Raw genomic sequence first — 17,533 nt, 5'->3', positions numbered from 1 at the left:
GACTCTCATAAACCATCTAAATCCATGCGGTCTGTGCGAAAGAGAAAACACCGAGAATGAAATGGATAAATATAGAGAGAATTTCAGCAGAAGTCAAGCGGGGCACCCAAAGTAACACCCATGGCGAGAAAATAAGCAGAATCATAAGTCATGAACAGATAAAATATTTCTCACAAGTAGTGATGGCAACATCGCAAGATATGTCGATAATCCGCCTACGATGTGCTTGTAACTGGTTCGGGTAGCATATCAGCATCAGACACTGTTCGATCGCGCAGCCGTCTCGAAACATTAATTTCTGTGTCGTCACCGACAAATGTCCACTCCTCACTATCATCCATGTCATCCTCTTCCTGCTCGGCCGTGGTTTTCGCCGACGGTGTTGGGGAGAATGGAGTTGACGAGACAATCGAGCGCTGTCGAGCCAGTGTTTTAGCGTACTCAAGGTCACGATATATTGCCTGAATAGCCGTATCCACACCGTTTTCCTGGTTGAATGTTAGCTAACGCACCATGACATAGGATAGTTCAGAGACTTACGCTCCGTATCTGTGCACCTAGCTCTCGGGCTTTTACGATCATTCTCTCGCTATGAGTAGCCTCCCACAGAGCCCGCGAAAACACGCTTACGTTCAACTTCTTCATACAGATACCCACGCCCAAATCTTCGACGCGAGTGCCAAAGAAGAACTGGTCACCAAAGAACGGCTTAACAATTGTAGGAACACCTGCCCGAAGGCTCGCCCCGGTAGTTCCAGCGCCACCATGGTGTGCTGCTGCGTCGATCTGGGAAAAAAGCCAATCATGTGGCGCTGCTTGAATTTGGAAAATTTCCGGCGGTAAAGGAATCTCGACTTTCGCACTGGCAGGATCTCCAAGTCGATCTGACCACCCCTTCGACAGAATACAACGGACGTCAGCCTTTAGGACGGATTCAACCACAGTTCGTGTTAGAGCCGAAGGGTCAGACACGACAATAGACCCGAACCCAATATAGACAATCTTCTTGCCATCACTGCGGGCACGGTGAATGAAGTCAAGCAGGTCTGTTGGAGGAGTCCAATTGCTCCCCTCGCTTAGGAACCAATATCCTGTTATACGTATCCAGTCCGGATAGTCCAATGGAGGGGCCACCACAGAAGGAGAATAGTTATAAAGGAAGGGAACTTTGTTCGGCTGCATCTTGTCGAGAGTGGTCGCCTTTAGTCCGAGCTGCTTCTTTCTCCAACGATTCACCTGTCCCGCAATGGCTTTCCAGAAGACAGTGTCGAACATAACATAAGTGATGTAGTTGTAGGCACCGCCCATCTTATTCTCCGGGACAGCGAAGGCATGCGGGTATGCTCTTGTTCTGGACCATGGCATCGTGAAGGCACGAAAATAGGGTATTCTGAGTGCCTCGGCGATATGAATACCAGCCATTGCACTTGGAGATTCAATGAGTAGATCACTGTCCTGACAACTGGCCCATGCTGAGGATAGAAGGTCATCAATCCATCCTCGGAACTTTGTGGACGCCTCTTTCAAGAATGAATATGTAAACATTCCATTCTCAACGCATATTCTCATGAGCTCTGCAGGATCACCATCAACTGGAGCAAAGTCAATACCATGCTTCCTCACCCATGGTTCGAACTCAGCGTGGGTTGCAATCTTAGGCTTATGGCCTTCTGCTAACAGTCCTTTACACAGGGCAATATAGGGCTGCACGTCACCCCGCGAACCGATGGTAAGACATGTAATGCGCAATGACTCGGAGGGCTTGAAGTTGATAATCGAAGCACGAGGGTCATCAAAAATAGGATGAAGCTCCGATGATTCATTCACAGATTTGTGAGAGTCGTGCTCGCCAGCTCCATCTAACCTGGCTTCCTGTAGCATGCGATGCTCTGCTTGGGCTGATTCGATCTCGTCTTTTTCCTGTTCTGCTAGCAGGCCAGACTCTACCAAAAACCTCATAGACTCGAGGCTTTGGTGTACAGTGACCGCACAATCATCTCGAGCATCTGCCGTATTAAACTCGAAGAACAACTCTTCGTGTCCCCGAATGATTATGACTAGCCCCTGGTATCCGAAACGAAAGCCCTTCTCTTTCTCCACATTTTCAATGTCTTTGAGTGGTAGTATCAGCTTGGTGCGTGTTCCCGGAATGAGACTACGGAAACAAAGCTTTTTCTGGCTGATATATATTTTACCGTAAAGCGGAAGAACACGATGCAGATATGCATAATAGGTGGCTTGCAGCCTTTCGGTTGACGGCAGGGCGAAATGGGCACGAAAACGATCACCATGCTTAACACCATCTTCCTTGTCTTCAGGATCAACATCCTGATCATCTGGTAGCACGCCTTCAGTTTCTCCATAATGCCTGCGGCCACCGGCCCACATCCCAGAGACTTTCTCAATGTAACCCATTGATTCGCTTGCCAGAAGATTACTCATTTGCCTCGACCGGTTTCTCAAATACTCCGCAAATCCGGCGGCACGCTGGAGGGGATAAGTACCAGCTTTGACCAGTTCATTCAAGGTTGGTGCAGATGAGTTCACCTTAGATGGGTGCTGTGTGCCCTGGTCGGACTCACTGCTAGCATACTGCAGTTCCTGCCCATCTCTAGCATCAGCAGCATTGGGATGCGTTGATCGTGCCGTTCCGTCTGAAAGCCGACGGCCTGTTCTATTCCCACTGGAGCGCCGCTGTTGCAAGGTGTTAATGGTAGGGGATTGGAAAACATCACTTCGATTCAAGATCTGGCTAGCAGATTCTGTTGTATCGGTCATCGACTGCAGAACCGCTGAAGCGTCTGTTGCTTGCTCGAAAGAGTTAACAAAGGAATCCGACAAATCCCGCTGTCGGGGAGACATTCCGATTCCATCGGGACCAGGGTTAGTATGGCCGGTGCTTGCACTCCGTTGACGTTGTGTGTTGACAATTCCATTTCCTCGAGATTGACTCAAATCACTATTCAACGACCATCTGTTACGAGACCCACGAGTGCGACTTGCGAGGCTTGTTTGCTCCGGTGGAGGTGGTAAAAGTTGGGACGTTTTCATCGGGCTCTCGCTGATCAGCCCTTTCACAAAATTATATGCGTCCCGGCCAGATTCGAAGAATGAAAAATAATACTAGACCCAACGTTTAGTGACAACATGGCATTCGCTTGAGAAAGACGTACCTCATCAATGGCATAAGATTCATCACTTTCAACCACCCGGATTTTGAATGTCTCAGCAAGGTCGGTAATGGGGCTCTCCTCAATATCTATTATGCTCGCAATGGGGAAGGAAATCTTGACACTGTCACCTTCATTGTGAGCTCGGAAGATAACCTTTTGCAGGGCTTTGACCCATTCTTTTGCGCTGGCAGAACTATCCGCTCTGAAATAATATGTTCGCTGATCTGTAGTGACTTGAAAGTCTCGTACTTCCTTATCTTTGTCCTTTTGCTCGGTCAAAGAAGCAGAAATTCCATATCGGAGATCAACATGACCACTGGGGAAATAGAGACTGGAAGGATCCGTATAATATGACAGAACGTCCCCTTTCAGTGAAAACCAGTACCGGTTGTACTTTGGGTTCTTCCGTCCTCGTTTATGAAGATATCCCGACCTTATAGTAACTGCAGACCTTCTGGGCAGATATGCGTAGAAGCATATGTGCCCCTCCGTAACATACATGTACCCCTGGAGAAGAATGTTTTGTAATAGGGAGCAAGCATACTCCACAAGTACTTTTTCTGGCTTTTCAAACCCAAACATCTCTTTCAGTCGGAGCGAAAGCGGAGATGCAGATGACTGTTCAGAAGTGCCATCGGTTTCCGCCTTGGTAGATGAAGAAGGTTGTTCGGCTGAATGTTTTTTGTCCAAGAGAGCCTCCGCTTCAAGCATACGACTGAGTATAGGAGCCGCACGAGGAGTGGCACTACGTGCGCGCCTAGGAGAAGGAAGCGGGGACAATTCATCACTCGTCGGAGGTTCAGTTTGTATAGTTGTTTCTGTACCTTTACTACTCTTGGGATTCGGCTTCAAGGATCGCAAGAGTTTATTGTCAGATATTGACCTTCGATGGCGACGCCCTCTTCCTTCCGAGGCACTTTGAGGCTTGAGAGTAGGTAATGGCGGAGAATTCTTCTTATTCGCCAATGAAGCTTTTCCAGGTTGCTTCTGGGTTTGTCCCTCCGCCTCCCCCTCGCTATCACTCGATTCATCAAACCGTGCATGAAAATCAGATTTGGAGCCGACGGCGGCAATCATCGAGAATATGGACTGGTGCATATACGGCAGCTGACCGTCTCGAGAACCGGCTCCACGAGGCGGTGCGGTATAGTCAACCTGGGCGTCATGGTCGTCTTTCAACCGCTCCGGAAAGGCACTGGAAAATATGCGGCTAGAAGAGATTGATTGTCTGCTTGCACTGAGCCTGCGGTCGACTCGCCGCTTTGCGTCTTCCAGGAGAGGCTTCATGTTGGGCATCTAGATCGGAGACAAAGGGAATAAAGAATGTACACGACGACAAAGAAGCCAAGGATTACGATGTTTAAACAGGACTGCGAGCACGTGGGAAGTGATGGTCACAAGAGTATGGTGTACTCTCTTAAATCAAGGGAGTGCGTTGTCCGCGCGAGTGATAAAGGCGGAAGGAACTATGCCGACAGATGACCTTAGGTGAGCCATGTCATCAGTTAACTGTCAATATTTGTCAAGACAGAACAAACAAACGGGAAAGAAAGGGGCTATAGGAAATGAGGCAGAGCACCGGGAAAAAGAAAAGAGCAAAAACAAAAGCAAGGGAAGTACCAAAAACGTCTTTTGTCCGCGAGCCGATAAGCGCCGTTTAGAATGGTATCAACGGCCCGTCTAGAACGGAGAAGAGAGCCAGGACACGGGGGAAGTTGTGAGTCATCACGAAGAGAGAGACATGGTAATCGAACTGGGGGCCAGCGACTAAAGAATGAGAGGAGCAGAAGCGGTCGACGAGCGTATGAGACGCAGGTAAATTCTAGGCAAGAAGGGAAAGAAGCATGGGAGTCCGGAGTCTGGAGTCTGGCGTCACTCGTCCATATCAGCTGTTCGCCTCAACTACCGGAGAGCCAATCAGACTCAGTGCATGTGATTGTGGTTCAAGGACGGGCCAATAGCAGTCGGCCCCTGAGTGGCTTATGTCATCCTCCAGGATCCGATCTGTCGGTAAATTAATTTGGAGTAATGGGGATGCGGTCAAGAAAGACTGCCAACAATAATACTACTGAGTACCCGTGAGGTAGTATTCAACTTCGTTGCTTCCATGTTCATTAGTTCTGTTTTTTTTGAGGTCACAACCAACCCTGTGACTTTAGGGGTTCACCCAACTTTGGGTAGTAGTACATAGTACACTCAATGGATCACTGACAGTCGGACGACTAAATTAGTTCACGAGGCCCCATAATTGAGGTTTAGTGGCTATGCTTAATTGGAGAAATAGACTCGGGTTGATCGACACTCCTTAGTGGGCCTCTCAACTAAATCATGAAATCCCCAAGGCAGCCTGGATCAGCCTACTCCCTCTGTAGTCACTATATTGAACAGTTTAAACTCCACGGACCATGGTGCTCTTTTTGAATACATGCTTATCCATGGAAATAATTGAGAGCGATAATACTACTTATAATTGCCAAACATTTTACTTAAGTATTCGTCTCCTTTCTACTTCCGTAGGCCTTCCTCTTCCACCCCTTACATGCGGTGGTTTCTCGAGCCCTTAAACATACGTATGTCCTATGACACGTTTACCAGACGTGATACTCGAACAACAGAAATTCTACATTTTGACCTTATGTACAGATGCTGCAGGGCTAACAGGGAAAAGAACAGGGTGAGAAGAAAACTAGAGCTAATAAAACCGTAAAGCTCGAGGCCATTGCAGGTATCATCACGCCTTCATGCATAGCAAATACCATTCAACTTTTGGTGCAAAAGGAAACAAGCGCAATCCGATTTCAGAATAACCCTCAAGCAGACTTTTCGGATTTCTTGCGCTTCTTCTCTTCCTTGCTCTTACTCGACTTCTTCGACTTCTCGGCCTTCTCTACTCCATCTGCTTTCTTGGACTTTTTCCGCGGCTCAGCACTGGGCTGGCTACCTTCCCCATCTGTCTGATGGTGCTTTCGTTTCTTATCTTCCTTCTCTTTGTGCGATTCTTTGGGCATCTTGAATGTCGGCTGCTCCCCCTCCGACTCCTCCGAGCTGCTTCCAATGGTCTCTGGTGGTCCTTGCTCACTTCCAACGGGTCGGAAACGCATCTTGAGGTGCTTAGGCTGCTTCCGTGGAGGCTTGATCTGTTCCTTGGCTGCTTCCAACACCGTATCATTTTCCTCGGATCTTTCAGGAAGGTTGATCAACTCTTGGACATGATAGCTCCGGATATCGTTGGTCGACGTAGTGTAATATGTTTGAGATTTCGAGTCGTACAAAAGAAGTGCCTTCCCGCCCATATCGGTCTGGGCTATACTCTCCGCTGGAATTCCGTACTGCACACCTTCGTGCTTCATGACTGGTTCGCCTTTCATAACCTTGCCCAGTGAGATTTCCTTCACCTTAGAAAGAGGCAGGAACGCAGGAGCGGTGATGTGATACACTTGTTTACCGCGGAGGTCGGAAAGAAGGGAGGTAGTACTGGATGAGGGGGGCGACTGTTTCTTCGCGGCTTTAAAACCAGAGGGTGCCCGGTAGGGTTGAGGTGCTTGGAAAGAGACCTTAGAGGACCTATGTGTAGCAAATTAGGTTTGAAACCACTAGATTGCATAGCCAATGCTCACTTCTTCTTATTCTGCGTCTCAGAGGCAACGCTGTCATTATCGCCATCGCTCTCGTTGGAGCTGTTCTCCGACTCCGAACTTGAGGAAACCTCCGCTTTCTCCAATACTCCTGGAGAACTAGAGCGACTGCTCTCACTGTCTGAGGCGATTATTTCCTTCGAATTGGGGGCCATTGTGTCTTTCGCAGGATGTCTGAACAGTATGTTCGTTTCGTTGATGCGAAAGATTGCGGAGCAAAAAAAAAAAAAATTGGAGCTTGCGATGCGGAACGCCAAGCCTTACAGAGCAAAGTCGATTTTCGCAAACGACAGGGAATATTTAGGAAGTAAGAGTAGATATTTCACAGGTACAATTGGCGATCGTACTAAATTAATGACCGCAGAGCAGAAATTCTTTACGAATTGAGAGAACACCGACGTAGGTCTTGTCATAGCGATAACCTTTTTTTTTCTGCTCCGCGAAGCACGGACCACCAAAGTCCGCGGTCTCAAATATCATTTTCTAAAAAAAGTGCCGCCAACATCGTTTCCCCAGTCTTTGCGACACTGACGAATGACCTAGAAATTTAGTCATTCTCATTGCGATATTAGGAAACATGAAGAGAAAGGCGGAAAAACAACAGGCGGCTGGTGCGCAATACCGTACTATCCAGGTTTCGTTGAAGAAGTCAACTGACACGACTTTCTTTAGCACCGGCCCCAATGAGCGCCGTTGCGGCGCGTAAGGCTCGTCAACAGAAAATACAGGCTGCGGTAGCTGTGGCGAAACCTTCGCAAGCCGAGTCAGCGCAGGAGCCACCGTCGAAGAAAGCACGACGTTCGCCAGAACAAGCGGCGCCAACCCCTCCTGCCAGCGGAGAACCCCAGGGACGGACAACGCGATCCTCGAAACGGAAAGCTGAGAGCTTAAAAGCTAGTAAACCGGTTGAAAAAAAGGAGAAAACGCCTTTGGCTGAATCTAGCGAACAATTGCCTGTTCATACCTCTCCCCAGGAACCCAAGGACCTGTCTTCTTCAGACGAAGAACCCGAAGAGCAAAATCCAATTGAGAGAGAGAACGATGCCGGAATCGCCCCTCTTAGAGGTGATGTTGATGGGTAAGTGTTAAGGTGCTAGCTGCTACATTGGGTGTAGAGACTGACGGTCTGTAGCTACGAATCTCCCGCTGATACATCCGGCCCTGTCCAAGAGTTCCCTCTATCCAAAACTCGTTTGAACAGGAACAATATAGTCTACAGCGATGAACATACACTGTGTGTCCGTATAAAGGAGAAGATGAGTTTGGTGTTGCTTGGTCATTACGATCTGTGGGTGAAGCGCGGTGTCGTTAGTGTCATGGGTGCGAAACTACACCCATCCCCACGACTTTACCGAGTTTATGCTTCGTCTACACACTCATTACCCGTCATCAAGTGTGTATCTGGGGTTGACGGGGCGGCAGAAGTTGAAGTCAAGTCATGCCACAGTGGTATCTATCGCCTCAGGGATTTATCTCCTCTATATCGGCGGATATGGAATGGCAAAAATACCTCAGCAGACAAACTCACGCTTAAAAATGCCCCGTCTTCCGCGAAGAGAACGTTCTCTGTCGTAAGTGAACCTCCTTGCTCCGATATCAGGTCACTGAATCTGACATTATGTAGCTGTACACGTCCGCAGACGATTCCTTCAAACGCCACCTCCGGCCATTACATCTTGAGAAGCAATGGAGCTCAGCTATCAAATCGCTATCTCAACGAGGAGGTCGACTAAAGGCATTGATCTGTGGCCCAAAATCTTCTGGAAAATCTACCTTCAGTCGTTATCTTCTAAACCATCTTCTCAGCCCGGCACCGCAGACTGAAACGAATCACTGTAACACTGATGGCGTCGCCTTTCTTGATCTTGATCCCGGCCAGCCAGAATTCTCCCCTATGGGACAAGTGTATCTGGCGCATCTCCGGTCACCAGTCTTCGGCCCTCCATTCTCCCACCCATCGTTAGAAAGTTCCCAGGAGGGAACCATCATCAGAGCCCATCACATCGGGGCGACATCACCTAAAGAAGACCCCGACCATTACGTACTCGCGGCCATGGATCTCATGGATCGCTACCGTGCCCTACTAGCAAGCTACCCCCAATGCCCACTGATCATCAACTATCCAGGATGGATTTTCGGCCTCGGCTTAGAAGTTGCGACATGGCTCGTTAGATCCCTCGGCTTGTCCGACGTCGTATACATGAGCGAGAAAGGTCCCACAGAGGTCGTGATGCCTCTTGGACAGGCAGCTCAAGAAGCCATGGTCCCTCTGACCATTCTCCCATCGCAGCCAACCGACTTCGTAAGTCGGTCCAGCGCACAGCTACGCTCCATGCAAATGCAATCCTATTTCCACATGGCTCGCCCCACCGAAATCAGCAACCCGTTGTGGTTAGAGAAGCCAATCTCCCAGACAAGACCATTCCACGTTCACTACGCCGGACCAAAACAGGGTATCAAGGGTGTTATGGTCATGGGCTCTCAGATCGATCCTGATCTGCTGCGGGAGGTTCTAGACGGGGCTATTGTCGCCGTCGTCGCCGTGGAGTCACCCAAAGCAATTCTAGGCCAAAATGAAGGCCCTGGTCTAACAATTAACCACGCTGCCCAATCCACAGATGCCACCATGGACGATTCTACCGATACACCGATGGAGGGATGTACTTCCCAGGACCCCATTAATCCATTCATTGATGCGAACATCGCTCGGACACCCACCGAGAACCTACCCTACCTCTTCGTAGGCTCAGGCAGCAGTAACCCTCTCGACCCGAAAGCCTCTCGCTGCTTGGGTCTAGCTCTTGTGCGCTCCATAGACGTCTCCTCGCAACGACTAGAGCTAGTCACCCCCATTGCGGGATCCGCGATCCGCGACGCCCTCGAACAAGGCCACGGCATCGTCCTCGTGCGGGGCCAGCTCGACAACCCCAACTGGGCCATCAGCGAAGATTACTACGCCGCACGCGCTGAAGAGAGACGCTATCGGGAGTCCCTCGAGAAGCTCAAGAGGAACAAAGCCACCACCGAGAAAGAGGACAGCATCCTTGAGCCAGAACAACATGTCCGGGTGTCTGCGATTCTCCGGAACCGGATACGGCGGGCCAGCAATGTGCCTTGGATGACGGTAATTGAAGACAACAGCAGCCAGCAGCGGGAGGCCGCGCAGCGGGAGAAGTCCCTGTGGAAGCTGCGCAAGAAGGCATACCCCGGTAGCGATAGCGAAGGGGACTGGTAGTTCATGCAGCCGCGTTGGTGATCTTCGCCCTAGTCATCTTCTACGATGCGAGGAATATGTATATGTGTGGTTAATTTCATGTAGACCCAAAACAACACTCATCACTGTATACCCAGAATCATGTATGTATGTATGCATTTACTTGACAATGAGGAACGACCATCGCCCGGCCAGTCAGCCACAGTGGGAATCATTTCCTAAAACCAAACCAAACAAATCCACACCACCGAGGGGGGGAAGAAGACAACCATCCCCATGACCTTGCGACTGGGATTACTTCACTTAAACAAAACCCATGACATCGGATCCTGCAGCCAAGACCGCGAAAATCACCCATTTATACGAGCAAAAGGTTACACCGTCACCATGCATACAGCATTGATAGCTAGATATCCACAAAGTAACACCAACAGCAAAAATAAAAACAATCGAAGTAAAAATAAAACCTCCCTCGGACCACTTCCACCAAAAACAAAAACAAAACAAGCAACTATAAACAAACACAGTCACGGAAACAGATACGGATCCAAAAACGAACCTGTAACTCGATCCACCGAGGTGCGCAAAGAGATGAACTACTGCAGGGGACAGGCAGAAAATCGCTCAAATGTGGATTCCACACAATGATGGAGCAAGAGGTTAGGTGAGTTTACCTAATGCGCGGCTGACCGAGCAGCACGAGACAAATAAACAACAAACAATCCATGTCAGTCCAGTCTAGAACGCTGCATTTCGCATGTTGCTTATTTTCGTGGTCTTGACTCTTAAAATCTCGAGTGTATGCATGTCTCACTTGAGTTGCCTATTTGAGTTAAAAATATACTTATGGATGGTCCGGAATCGGTCCGAGTCGTGCGAATTGTTTCGGCACGAGGGAATTTTCGGAATGCTGGGGTTATTGTTGTTGTTACATGTCTACGGAGTACGTACTAAATTGAGGATCAAGGTGATTATATGAGTATATACTGGGTACATTTCAGGTGTCATTCGACCGAGGCTTAGGATGTCCGTAGTATATCCGTACTTGGGAATATACTCCGTTTTTACTAACCCGCTCAACGAGAAGCACAGGCCAGAAGGAATTCAGGCACCAGTTCAAAGTTCACGGTGGATTGTCAACGGTTGATCCACCACTAAGAGGGCCAAGTCCTTCAACCATAAGAGAGGGCGAGCTGAAAGGGTATGCTAGCGCTAGTATAGCCGAAGCTTCCGCCGCACCGTGGATGTTGCCTTATTAGACATGCAATTAACTACATTGTCGCTATACTAGCCTATATGTACGAGGCAACATATGCGGCATACGAATACCCACCGTCCTCTGGAGAATGCATAAGAAGAACATGTACGTCGGCAGAATGACACGCAGCAAGTTGAGATCATTGGCCCTTCGTCAAGTCAGCTAAGACGGGAAGTTCTCAATGGACCCAATGCAAACAGCAAATCATGAGGATAGATTGCCACGTGGGGACCGTAATTCTTCCCCAAAAGGTACAGTAACTGAAAGTTGTCTGGGCGCCGCAGTGGATACATTTGGCAAGGAAGGCAACATCATGGATCCCAGAACCCAGGGTGGATGTTTGGGTGAGAAGAAGTGGAGTGTGGTCGTGTGCTTGCTTACCATTCCGTGAATCTTTGGTGGTTCTGTCATTGTGGTACAGTAATTGTATGTAAGTATGTAACCAACTATGTATGTATGTAAGCAAGCAAGTAGTACTACTTAGTAGTCGGGTAAACTTACTTCATCCGTACAGAATTTCGATTTTACATCATCGTCATCTTCTTCTCTGCAGGAACCCAATGGAATGGGATGAAACATATCCCCATGTCTATAGTAGTAGTATATACAGCCTGTTCGGATATATACCGAGCAACCCTTGTCTACATTAGCAAGTTATCCAGGTTTTTAAGGCTGATTACGGATGTGGGTGTTTCAGATAAGGGCTACGTGAGATTAGAGGGCGCGCGGGCGGATAATGATTATGGCTAGGGATCATTTTAATCGGACGGGTAGTTAGAGCGGATGATATCCTACCTAAGATCAGCTTCACTTCGGGTTGACAATCGCATTGTATTGCAGAAACGGAGCTTTTATCAGTATCGAGTTAATGCATCATCTCTATCTCACTCAAGATCTATCACATATTTCTGCCTGATAAAAGAGCTCCGACACTCACATGTCTCCAAGCCCTAATGCGGCGACCAAGTTGATCCATGGCATTAACAGTGAGTCCTTATAGGTATGTATAACGTACGACCTGACCACCCGACCAGTAGCTCGCTATGTAGGATGTAAGGGAGGGATGAACTTAGAGGACGCACTGTCCACCCTGCACCGTGACATTGGGCGACAGGGAATCTGGCCGGTCGCATCCAACCCCAGCCGCATTGATCCGTCACCAAGAGCTTAGGATTAGTTCGGTGATATTTGGTGTGGCAAGTCCCTGGTCCAGACGCACACACACACACACACATCCTACCTATCGCCAGCGATGATCCCGAGCTCGCATGGGTAATCATCGGTAGTTGGAATCTGGGGCGAATTGGAATGGACTAGGGGCCTCCCCCGTCCGTCAACCCCGTGACATCCCGCTAATTATCATCGACGGGGAGCTGCACTCCGCATGCAGCAGCAACACATGTAGTGGTAGGTTAGTGATATCTAGTGTATGTGCAAGAGTACGGAGGCGACGACACCCGCATGGCTGGCTCCCTCCTAAGATTGGGCTGAACCTGTTTTACTGTGTACTTTTGACCCAAGGCGAGGTGGAACCAGGAACCGGGAAATCTGTAGATGCTAAAGTATTCTTTTTTTACTCTGGGTGATAGTTTCCTGTTACCAGAAACAGTAACGAGTGGCATATGATTGTCGGTTTGAGTGCCGCGTTCCCGAGTCCACTGAAATGAAAAAGGTTAACTGTGCTTCCTTCTAGACCTCTGCTCCATGTAGCAAATCGGAGGGCCAGGAATTGTAGTGACAGGCTCTCGACCGTCTGACAATTTGGTGTGCACCGAATCACGGAGTATGTCCTGTCTATACTTTTCGTTGTGCTTGAGGAAGGCACAATTTAGTAGGTAGCAGTCCGAACGGTAATCAATCCAACCCCAGGAATGGGACCGGTTGTTTGTAGTTGAAACCCCCTTTTGTTCCAGGTAGTTTCTGTGTATTTTCCCATGAGGATAATACTCCGGACTCCGAGAGGATTTAACCGTAGTATTTACTACCTCCCGCCGAGGTTTCTAGATGGAACAGCTAGCGGACTTAAGAAACACAACAAAACTCCATTTTAAGGGCTGAGGGAGCAAACGTGAATCTCCTCCTGGGCATGTGACAGAGTCTAGCCTGCTTCGGATCCTATATCGTGGAGCCTTACTCGATCAGGGTTGGCTTGAAGAACAAACGGAGAGCAAGACGAAAACGGTTCCAACCGTAAGTTACGGAAGGGTTACCACAATCCTAGACATCCGGGATGATTATTTACCATAATTGTGATTGCTCCAAGAGAGGAACTAGTAACCTTTTGAGGCTTATCGTGATTCTCAACTCCAGACTCCAGAGAAACGAAACACTGAGTCGACGGGGATCATGCTGATAAAATCAGGGAACAACCTTGGGACGTAGCGGGACAACCGGCATTGGGACGGCAAATAGGTATTCCTGACTTTGGGATGGGTACTACCGATGTTCTTCAATTCTTCTTCAATTTACCTTATTTGATTTTATTTTTCCTGTAAATTTTTTTTTAATCTATTCTTTCTTCCCTTTCATGGTCACCGGGTAAATAAATGCATGGACAATTTCCCCTGATAATCCTACTTTCTTCAAGACTGGCTTTTTATATTGATAAAAATATTTTTCCAAACAAAGAAGGAAAAAGCCTGTTTTTGAAGTGCCTTGCTGGAAGCAGTCAATAATCGTCATCAACGTACTTTTTTTATTTCTCGGAAAGTTGGTTGAAAGAAAGAGAGCGAGAGGGAGAAAATTAAAAAGTTAAAAAAAAAATAAAATAAATAAATAAAAGAAAAAAGAAAAGAAAAAAGCAAAAAAGCAAAAAAGCAAAAAATAAAAATAAAACGAAATAAAAATAAAAATAAAAGCGAAAACAAAAAAGAAAAAAGACCGCGGAAAAAGGATAAGGATGGATCTGCGATTGACTTCTTCCATTTCCCGTTCTACAAACCTTCGATTGCGTAAAGAAATCGGGGAGCATCGATTTTAGCGGCCAGACGCCGTCCCGTCAAATTGGGTACGGAGAGATTCCTTCCACTCTGGCAAGCCCGTACAAGCCTTGGGCGATTTCCCGAGACGTTCTTGGTAACTTCCTTACCATCGGTAGGTATCAATGAAATGAGCTTTTCCTCTCTTCCCCTTGAACACCGATGATCTCTCCTGAAACGTCCGAGCCTGATTAAGCGAAGAACTATAACATAACTAATATCAATCTACTAACTATATTATCACTATGGAAGAATATCGACTTAAGTTCGGGGTAACTAAGTATGGCCTGGAAGAAGACCGTTTTCTGTCGGGGCTCCATCCGACTAGTTGGCCAAGAACTGAACGATCTCAGTTAGTTTCATTACCACAAGCGAACCAGATACAGAGAAAGTGGTTTTGGTTTTATTTACTTACTCCGTTTGACGAGAAACTGTCTTAGCGTTGAGAATCTGAATCAAACAATGAGAGATTACGTTGTGCGAGGGAGAGGTCCTTTCGTAATATTTAGGTATATTCGACTGTGAGCAAAGAACCTATAGATACCACAGTACAGTATATGATTCCATCCCGGAGGTATAATTAGTACTAATAATGGACGTATTCAGGAGCTTAGGTACCTCCTACTAGTATGTAAGTCAGTCTATATGTACATAACATACATACATTTAATGTAGGTGTGTATGTACTATGCACATATGTAGGGCATTGAATTGAATGCATGAATGAATGAATGAATGCCCCTCCAACCTTACTTCCATACAACCCCAAGAGGTAAAGTAAGTAATATTGTTACCATTCCGTATGTATGGACGGGAAGAAACTGATTCAAGAGTTGAAGGAATTGAGAACGGCCTAGTGGGGGAAGGTTGTGAGGCTTTTGTTTGGGTCAAAGGTCATTGGGCCTCTTACTGTTCTCGGCCTAAACGGTTACGATACCGAACGATACCGTACACAGCCGATGGGATCCACATTGGGAGTCTTTCCACCCCCCCTTCCTTTTGATCCATTAATCTTGCATAGTAACGATCCTGCCAGTGGAAAAAGTAGACTCGTCGGTTCTTTCATCTTTAATATTCGCCTCTTCTCCCTTCGTTTCTTTCCTTCCTTTACGACCGGTTTCTTGGTCTGCAAGCTGGCCTTTGCAGCCCTTCCCCAAGCGACGACGAGGGAATCGAGTCGTCTGCCGTTAACACACTCACGCTCTCTATTTTGACTTGCTTTGGTCTGGAAATCCGGGCCAGCCAGACTAAAAACCTACATACATTCCATTCCGCACTCTCTATCTCAGTCTGACTTCCCAGTGTTCGACCCTGCGTCATTGTCACAACCACGATCTTCGCCACTTGGTTCTTCATTCCCGGAAAGCATGTATCGAAATAATGGTCTAATATGGTTGTTGGATACTGCTAGACGTTAATACTCGTGGATATGGATTTCATTGTAAGTATGAAACTATATTTTCCGGCTTGGACGCACGACGCTATCACCCTGCTATCCTATCTGTCCCCTTGGCTCTATCGCATCGACGTAACAACGTGTACTATCACGGTTACCCTCTTTCCCATGGCTGCTTTCGTATCTTCCTCGTGAATTGGTCCTCTTATTAATTCACGTGTTGAGCGCATCATGGTCGCATGGGGCCTCGCCAAAATGATGATCTCATCACTGTTCGCCTCCCTCGCGCCGTGGGGGTTTCAACATTTGCTCGTATTTCTCGGGGTGTTACTTGTCCAAAACTAACAATTCGTCCACTAGCTCTCCTTGACGCATTTCTGCGAGGTGCATGGTCCCACCTCGATCATCTGCTCGCAGGTCTTGCCATTCTCCTGCTCGCAATGCTACCCAGACAGATCCGATTTTTCTCCCGACGACACCCCTGCAACTTCTCATGACACAGTATCTTCTCATCTACAGAGCCCTACTTCTGGCAAGGACTCCAATTCATCCAAACTTCCCGGGAAACTTCCCGGACAAGCCGACTTTGAAAAAATCGAGGATCACCCCTACTTTATCAAGCCACAGGCCAATTCAGCTGAGGCCCAGCAGAGATTGAACCCACTTGGAGGTGCAGACGGCGATACCTGCGCAAGCTGTAGTTTGACATTGCCAGAAGATGTAAGCAAGCAGCTCCCTCCAGGCGCTCCCGGTACGCCTAAGAGCGATGGTAAAGGGAAAAACGGGAGTCCCGTTTTACGCTCCAGAGAGGTCGTCTACTCCTGCGGCTCAAGTCACTCCGAAACCGAAGACGGTGTACACGACCCGCATGTACACGCCTCCTATCCTGAGTCTCTACATTCCTCCTCGGTTGCATCCGATGCTTCTTGTCACACACATATTCTCACCTATCTCTCGCTACGAGGGCCCCCAAACCCGGCAGATTATGCTCTTCTCCGACGTTCTTCCATTCGAACCTTGAGTTGTGAGCTCCTTCCGCAAGGTGCCTCCTCCGGTCCCTTGTGCTTTGGCGACTCCTCTGCGGGGTATACGATCGCGTTTGTCTTTCGCCTTCCGGATCCCATGGCACGCGGTAAACGGCGCAGTTACGCGTTGGTTGCACTGGCCGGAAAAGACACTGGAAGGGCGTTCCGCGCTTGTCCGGTAATCTGGCGTGCTTTCGGTCGAATCTCCGCGGGAATCGTCAAATCGGCTGAGAAGTATCAGGAGGAAGAAAAGCGTCGCGAAGAACAGAATAAGGGACCCGATCGGACGAACAATAGACAGTACACCCCAGTCTCTTCCTTCCTCACCGGCCGCGCCCTTGATCCCGTTGGTCAGCTTCGTCGCCCTGGACAGGTGAAAGCAAGGAATCTTAGCGAGATCGTGGGCAACCAGTACATCTTTGCAGAAATTCACGCAAACTTTGTTGCTCTCTTGCAACAGCTAGGCTCAATGTTCGGAGCCGATCCCATTTCCGAAGAACGATTCGTTTGTAGTACCATCCGTGACGGCGAGGATGCGCGACGGCCTTCAATCGTGGGTGGCGGCAAATTGAAAGCGTCGCAGAAGTACGAGGATAGCGACCTTGGGATGTCTACGCTTGATATATCTTCAGGTCCCAAGCCTATTCCTATCGCACCACGCCGGTCAGTTGTCGCATAAACCATAGTAGTGGTCGCTATCAAACTACGTTACATAACAGATCACGGTATCACGTGAATCTTTACAATATTCCATTATGAACGGGTGGATATTGCTTCATGAATGACGGTCAATGACCATGACCTGTTTTTTTTTTTCGTTTTTTTTTTTTTTTTTTTTTTTTTTTTTTTTTTTT

The 17,533-nt window shown here is 48.0% G+C and overlaps 3 protein-coding genes across 3 annotated transcripts; 2 read left to right on the top strand and 1 right to left on the bottom strand.

The window, feature by feature from the left end:
• Nucleotides 1-215: 215 nt before the first annotated feature.
• On the bottom strand, nt 216-6,274 carry atg26 (UDP-glucose:sterol glycosyltransferase; the record flags this gene model as incomplete). Its single annotated transcript, XM_032056526.1, has 5 exons — nt 216-488; nt 541-600; nt 631-3,123; nt 3,174-4,368; nt 5,994-6,274. The coding sequence occupies 5 exons, from the start codon at nt 6,272-6,274 to the stop codon at nt 216-218; spliced, it is 4,302 nt and encodes a 1,433-aa protein (XP_031920098.1).
• A 1,069-nt stretch (nt 6,275-7,343) lies between these two features.
• On the top strand, nt 7,344-10,171 carry grc3 (putative RNA processing protein Grc3). The gene is made up of 3 exons (XM_032063686.1): nt 7,344-7,886; nt 7,941-8,379; nt 8,433-10,171. Exons 1-3 carry the CDS (start codon nt 7,492-7,494, stop codon nt 10,041-10,043), a joined length of 2,445 nt encoding a protein of 814 aa, XP_031920097.1. The 5' UTR covers nt 7,344-7,491; the 3' UTR covers nt 10,044-10,171.
• A 5,052-nt stretch (nt 10,172-15,223) lies between these two features.
• Nucleotides 15,224-17,533, top strand: BDV38DRAFT_232628 (folliculin domain-containing protein). Its single transcript, XM_032053051.1, has 2 exons — nt 15,224-15,699; nt 16,015-17,533. Exons 1-2 carry the CDS (start codon nt 15,688-15,690, stop codon nt 17,356-17,358), a joined length of 1,356 nt encoding a protein of 451 aa, XP_031920096.1. The 5' UTR covers nt 15,224-15,687; the 3' UTR covers nt 17,359-17,533.

The sequence above is a fragment of the Aspergillus pseudotamarii genome (genome assembly GCF_009193445.1).
Source record: "Aspergillus pseudotamarii strain CBS 117625 unplaced genomic scaffold BDV38scaffold_1, whole genome shotgun sequence".
Taxonomy (NCBI): Eukaryota; Fungi; Ascomycota; class Eurotiomycetes; order Eurotiales; family Aspergillaceae; genus Aspergillus; species Aspergillus pseudotamarii.
Note: the sequence above shows the minus strand (reverse complement) of the source record. Positions and strands in the feature narration are given on the sequence as shown.